The sequence below is a fragment of the Schistosoma mansoni genome, chromosome W (genome assembly GCF_000237925.1).
Source record: "Schistosoma mansoni strain Puerto Rico chromosome W, complete genome".
Lineage (NCBI taxonomy): Eukaryota > Metazoa > Platyhelminthes > Trematoda > Strigeidida > Schistosomatidae > Schistosoma > Schistosoma mansoni.
The window spans coordinates 27,295,731-27,303,443 of record NC_031502.1 but is presented as its reverse complement, the minus strand read 5'-3'; the positions used below and the strand labels follow the sequence as shown (position 1 = coordinate 27,303,443).

Below are 7,713 nucleotides of genomic sequence, written 5' to 3'. Positions count from 1 at the left end.
AGACAATGCAATAAAATCAAGGTTTCTAAGCACGACAATCGACAAAAAGCAATGAGGTATCAAGCTCTCTTTTGTTACCAAATGGATATATTCAAAATTCCCAACACCAGGTTTATCAAAATATATCTTCGACAACAAAAGTATGTTCTTAAGTATAATTACAATGATTTAGACCCCCCTTCCATTACCAAGGAAGTATTTTTATGGGTCAGAAAACTCTACATACTTAAAAATTCAATATAGTGATTTTCAACTCACCTGAGCAGCAAAAATTTCTTTTCGATGTCGAGGTATATAGACTGAGGTTGCTACACAGCCAGCAAACACAATACGCAACAAAGCTTTGTCTAAAACAGGACCATGGAAAGTAGGGGATGCTGCCAAGGACATGTCCAGATCCATTCGAAGGAGACCGTTCCTCAGGGCCCAAGCAGTAGCCGCTACATAGTTGCGCAAATCATCAACAGACTGATCGAAGTCTGAATCAAAAGAATGAAGATTAAACTTAGCTAACAAACCTGAGGACAAAGTGGGATCTTCTGATCGCCTTAACGAAGATGAAGGCTCGGAGTATTTCATAACAGTTTCCTTAATCGCATTTAATGGAGCAGTAATGAACCCATCTGGATCAATCATATCACCCTCACTATTATCACTGTAGAAAAACTCTGAAGTGAAAATTTTTAAAATATTACGAAAACCATAACGCTTCAAACATATAATAAATTCCGTGAAGCTAAGTATTCATTAATAAAATGTTTCACGATTTGCTTTGAAAAACAGCTTACGAAAACAAACGTATATAATACCGAATATGTCGCTTAAAAGAAGACCATAATTTGACTTATCTATAGTTTAAGCTCAATTATACTTCAAACCACTGATTACTGCGGTAATTGTTACTGCCTGACCTGTAAGGTATATCGACTTTGATAATTTATTCAACTTACAGTTAACACAGCTGAGGAAAAAGGTCCGAACTGGCAATCAATGACTGACTATACTGTTACAACCCTCATGTAAGAAAAAACTCGGATTAAGTCAACTATTCTGCTAATCGACTGCCAATTAATCAGTAAATCGTTAAGCGAAATGGCCTACTAGAAAAAATAATCAACAAGAAGCTACTTAGAGGAACATGACAAAGATAGAATTAAACGCATTTCTTTTAAGGTCTCTAGATGGCCATGAAACTCTAAGCATACGGTTTAAAAGAAAAAACACTCGCATGATACGTCTTTTGTATTACATTAGTGCGCATACAATAGGACGATGAAGAGGCGCAAATATACATATTCACTTTAAGATTAAAAAAGATCCAGTAATTGTATTAGTTAAATGACCCAATGTTTTCTTTCGTATTAACAAGTGGATAATAGTATGTAGTATTAAAAACTATTTAGTCAAGCAAACAACAGATGTTTCGATAAAAAGTTTACAAACATATTGATATAAATCAATGAATGGTCAGCGAATGAAAAATACAAGGTGAAACTAAAGTTGAATCCTATGTTTTGATCGAAACTTTAGTGAATTACTGGAATTAACGCAAATAAATAAGATTTTATTTTCCCCTATGACTTTATGTTTGGCAAAAGAAAAACAAAACCATGACCCTCAAAGTCTATGAAAAACGGAAAGGGATATTGATATAGACCCTGCTTTCCGTAATGTGAACACTACTGCACTAATTTGACACCTTGTAAACGTTCTTATTTAGAGAATTACACAGCGACAAAGCATAAACGTATATGAAGCCTGGATTGTTAGAAATACTGTTAAGTTTTGATAACAAACCTTGATTAGTTTGCTCTCAGGTGTGAACTTCAAACCTTACAACCATCGTTTTGTTGAAAGTTCTATGCCGAAAATTTGCAGACAAATTAACATAAACAACATGAAACCTGACACAAATGTCTTTTGTTTTAAGATGCTACACAAATAACACCAACGATGCAAAACAACGGTACAAATGGATTGGATATTGAACCAGACCGAAAGGCTATCAGATAAGATTGATAGAATTACATCAAAATACTGAAAACAATCATGAACTGCTTCTCTACCACCAAAAATAGAATCGAAGGTGATGGAATTAACCAATCATATAAATTATAATCCAAATAATCCGCATGAAATCTAAATCAACTCGAAAATATATAAAAGCTGGAAAAACTTAAATCGTGTAAGTTAAGCATCTAAATTGTGCGACCTACCCCTTTCATCATAGGTTGACAGTAACTCTTCAAGAAATTTACTGATGTGTCCAATATGTGCATCACGTACAGACAACGGTAGAGGGCCCCATGGACCCCAGGGACCCCAGCTAACACTAGGCTGATTATGCATAGTTAGATTAGGATTGGGAAATCTGGAATTTTTATCCGCTTTAAAACCAAACCCGATACGTTCAGATTCCCCAGTAACCACTGCACCAGAAGTCATCCATAATGTGACCGCCAACTCACAAATAGAACGCGGAGTACGTAACTCCTTAATTTGGTGGAGATTTCGTAAAGCGATTTCAGATACTTTTGGAGGTAGAAGACCAGAAATTATGTAATCACTGTGTAGCAAATTGACTGCATGAGCACAAGCATGTCCACCATGCCCATCAACAACTGTAAATAGTGTGCCACCATAAGCCAATTTCGCATCGTTCGATTGTTTGTAATCGCTGAGAGTAAGAGAATTAAAATCCCCTTCACCAAAATGAGAAGCCATCCACCTATCTTCGACCGGGCGATTGACACTAACCTAATTTCATTAATAAAAGCTGGTGATACAGCAAACACAAGTATGACACAAATAAATATGAAATCGAAAGCAATAAGAACATAAAAATCTTGCAGTTTATTTACGAGTACAGGGAATAAGTGACAAGATGGATCTGGCACTATGAATGAACACTGGTAAAATAAACTAGCAAACCTACGAATTTGAACAGGATTAGAATTTCGGTTAGTTAAACAGATAAACACGGTTAAAAAATTGATAACAATAGCATATCATGAAAATACAACAATATTCCATAGCGACTAAGTATGACGGCGAATGCGGTTTACTATTAGATGCCAACTACACTTAAAAGTTAAATGCAAATTTAGATCACCTGGTAATTAGACGGATTAATGACGACTACATTTCCAGCTGAGAAAAATAAGCGATAAAATGAACTCAATAACGCATCACATAACCTTGTATAAGCATATCCAACCATAAAATGTTTTAAGAGCAACTATATGTATATAGGAAAATGGCTTAGAAGACTAGCTATTCAAGTGATCTCAGAACGACTAATAATTTAAACCAACGTGAATAATATATCAGAATCATTAATGAATACTTAAAAACAATTAAGAAATAGATAATTATTTGAGCACTGTTGGAGGATAAATGATAAAATAGAACCGTGTAAAGTAAGAATTACTTGATTGGCTGAAAATATGACACGCCCATTTTTTCCTTTGTATGTTAGCTCTTGACCAGAAATGCGTTTACTAACATCAGTTTCAGAAACTTTTGTTTCGATGATATTTTCAAGACCATCGGTGAATCCATGAATCCGCCGTTTACAAGCAACTCGAAGTAGTTCTCCGTAAGTTGGTTGGTAAAAAGGCTTTTTCAAGAATAAATTCAAAGAAATGACAACCTGGGGGAAAACAAGAATAAAATATACTCTGATAAATACGAAGTTACAACCACCATAGTAATCCAGTAGCAGCAACGCAACATCAATTACCATACTAAATAAAGCATTAAATTTCATTTCGTAATTTGCTTCAAAATGGCATGTTGGTCTTCAACATCAAAGATGGTAAGTAAATTAATGAAGCTAACAACGTTGAAATCATGAGTCAATTGAAGCTAGACCACCATGGAAAACTTGGAAGCACTGGACGGTCGCTTCGTCCTATTATGGAATTCCTCAGTGGTCTACCGGTTAAGGGCTCTGGCGCGAGACTGGTGGGTTCTGGGTTCGAATCCCGCGAGTGCGGGATCGTGGATGCGCACTGCTGAGGGGTCCCATGATAGGACGAAACAGCCGTCCAGTGCTTCCAGGTTTTTGATGGTGGTCTAGCTTCAATTGACTCATGATTTCAACTTTGAAAAATACTGAAATCTCCACAAAACCCTTTCTGAAGCTAACAACACTGTATACACATCTATCTGTAGAAGTACTGCGCTTCCCAGCGTTCAGTTTACAACTAATTGGCCATTAGTCCAAATATAACCTATCCAATATTCTCCAGAACTAAAAGATATTGATTGCCATTAACTTATATGTACGTCATCTCCCCCGAATAAAAGTAAATCGAGTTGGGATTTTAGCCTTATACCAGCGAACTCGGGGAGCTTATCTCCATCAGCATGTTATCAATAAATTCCAACTCCTTTATGGTATCCTCTGAGTAGATCGTTTTTGCTCTGCTTGTAAGACATCTGACCAGATTTCTTTTGTAGCGGTCCGGTGTGAAATTATAGAATTGTGTGTATTGGCAAAGAGAGGAGCCCTTCCTATGCACAGTTCTGCTTAACGAGCCCGTAGACCCATCTACTTGGTGAAATTTCAGAGAAATTTAGTTCACTAGTGAGTGGTTGTCAGATGTATACCGTTGAATTGATTTGAGTTCGTCTTTAATAGGATTCCAATCTTTTTTTGCCTATTTTTATATATGCAAATCTTTTTTATAACACAAAATGTGTTCAGTTTAAATCTTAGAACATCTGCACACATCAGTCGTAAGAAGAAGCGTTTTGGACTTTATCTCCAGACTGAAAGATACGAATGTAAGTATAAAGTATATTATCTCACTAGATTTCGTATCTTTATTAACCACTAGTCGAGACAATCGAGTTTATCCGTAGATAAATATAAAAATATATATATCGACATTTGGATCTGAGGTCTTCAGACTAACATAACGCTTAGTGTTAGACCATTATAGATTAACATATTCAGCTCTTGCAATATTCGCCAACTCATTGAAAATAAGCTGATTTTCAAGACTGTCGTAAGCGATAGTCAGTCATCATCAACCTAGAGTCTAGGAAAGATGTGCGCTGGCTCAAGTTTACATACCATGTTGCCAGGATGAGGTAAAATTAACAAGGCGAATTGCAGAACATACTGAAATAATGTAGCAGCTATGATATGGAGAACTCCTAAACATTTGAGATATAGTTCGAAATAATAGTAGGAAGGTATGTATAAAGGAATATCAGAATTCCAAATCAAAGGGAAGGTAGATAGTGAATGAATGAATCCACACCATTGTGACTGATTTTGAGCAATGCTACATAAAGCCTCCAACAACTGGTCAGGGTTATCGCGCGAACCACAACCAGGTAATCCGAATCCGCTGACGTCCCAGGACATTAGTCACTGACTTTATGGACTAATACTATATCTTGGTTTGGCCTCTTGTAACTTTTAGAACCAACCTCTACGCAAACAGACTGCTGGGCAGTATACACACTAGTTGATAGACGGGCATCTCCGTCTATGCCATGTGACAAAAGCCAACCAGTCTTTTTAAATCTGCAACGAGATTTCGTCATTCAGTCACAACGTAGAACTCAGTACGTACTTACATTGACTCGAGTTGCCATAAGACACCAACCTCTCAAGACTAGACTTCCAAGTTAAGTGGTGGTAGACGCAGTCAATTGCTCCACTCCCTATCATCGGTCCATACTTCGATGCAGACCATTCGTGGAGCAATTTATTATTTTATTTATTTAAACACATAAATATTGGTACAAGGAAGCACCAGATAAATATGCGCCTCACAAATCTCATTCGATTTGTGTGAGGGCTGTGATACTGCCCAGGTGCCCAGACTGCAGCAGGTGGTTTTCTTAGGGGGCCACACCCCATCGTGGAGCAATACTGTTTTCAGAAGGAGAAACGTAACCCAAACACGCTTGGACTGTTGTTTGATGCGGTTAGAAGGTTTCGCCTTGTCAGTTTTCACCAAATACGACTGCATATATTAGGTCAAGTGAGTCCCATGACATATCAAACCCCTTAAGAGTTTGAGGAAGAGTGAGTTATTTCTAGGAGGATGTTCATGATAAAACTAAATAAAATAGGTAGTAGACAACCCCAGCGAACTTCACTTGTGGTTAACAATTTTGATGACAGTTCGTCAAGATACTGCAGTAAGCCATAGTATAAAAAAGTTAACCATAATATTATTGATTGATTTTCAACATACAGGGGAAAATATGTGAAGTAAGATAGTCTTTAAAAGTTTTTAACCAACCGAGTCAGTATAATTTCTTTATCTCTGGTATTTGTCGACTATAAGGACAGAAAGTGAATCCCTTTGACGTGTCAAAAACAGTGGAACCTAACAAATAACAACCCAGGATTTAAGAGGTTTTGAAGGACGGTCTAAAAACAAAAAGTCAATAAGCCAAGACCAAAAAACGAAACTCCGTGATATTCTTGTAATTCAGACAATAGACCGAAAAACCTGCTCCAGTGTCTCGTGGAATCATATAAGCCCATAATAATGATACTTTTATTATCCTATAAATTGAAAGTAGCTAACTCGAAAACCCGTGTATTTACCGTAAGACGGGTTTTGGGGAGCGTTTATTGACTTCCATTCCCTTACTACTTAGATCCTGGTAGTAACCGAAACAGCCAGAGACTCATACAAGTTGGCCACCTCTGGAGTTTTGGTGTTTGATGTGACTACATGATTATCTATCGACAAACTTCCTAGTACTTCAACAGCATGGTTTCAAGAAGTCACTCTTGTATCACCAATCTGTTGACAGCAAGAGATAACTGAATCAGTAATCTTGTTGTAAGAGTAAGTTAAATGGAATATCTTCGTTTCTAAAAATCGTTTGGACGTGTCCATCACACCATAAAACTCAAAGTTTTGGAACTTTCATCTGAAGTGGTCTAAGCAACTTGTCCGGAACCACTTTAGAAAAGACTTCTGACAACTCGGCATAGCACCATAAGTTGATTTTTGGAATCTCTTTACTTTTGGTTTTTACATATCAAGGTCTACATCCGGAGCCACAGGTGGCTGATTGCTACAAAGGAACAAGACAACAACCCGTTAAACGCACCCATTTGAAGCATACTGGCACATTCTTTGAGTATAGGCTGACTCATCAGAAACCTAGGCTAAGCATAAAGTTCTTGATAATTAACGTTGACGAATCATTAAAATATGACATTTAACTACCACTCTTAGTGTCTGAATATAACTTCAACAAGCGATAACCCTTTTCAAAATCTTTTAAACGGATATGTAAAAATGAGCGAACCTAGCCACTTACGTTTCTCATCAAATTACTTTCGGCTCCACGAGAACTAGATGCTGTCCAATGCACCTCACAAATACACAAAATATGAAAACCACACTGTGACCCGTAAAAGCTAGAATATTTACGCTTGACCTGTGAATATTTGTGATTAGAAACAGTCGTCCACTGTATATGTAGGTTTAAAGGAGCAAGGGCTAATTCAGCAAGATGACCTATAAAAACAGAAAGTGAGCAAAGAGTGGACAGGATACACTTACGTGAAGACTTAACAGTTTAAATGCGTAGACGAAAAGCTCTGGTAATTAAGTTGATAAACGCAAGTAACAAGCCTCCAAACAAAGAAAAACAGGGCGGGAAGTCAATTACTTTACAAAGTATAGAGGTTCGTGTCTTGCCAAAAAATACTTTGTGTACTAG

The 7,713-nt window shown here is 37.0% G+C and overlaps 1 protein-coding gene across 1 annotated transcript; it reads right to left on the bottom strand.

The window, feature by feature from the left end:
* Positions 1-249: 249 nt before the first annotated feature.
* Smp_173900 (hypothetical protein) lies at positions 250-3,745 on the bottom strand (the record flags this gene model as incomplete). Its single annotated transcript, XM_018789194.1, has 4 exons — positions 250-668; positions 2,217-2,757; positions 3,431-3,652; positions 3,692-3,745. 4 exons carry the CDS (start codon positions 3,743-3,745, stop codon positions 250-252), a joined length of 1,236 nt encoding a protein of 411 aa, XP_018654662.1.
* Positions 3,746-7,713: the final 3,968 nt, after the last annotated feature.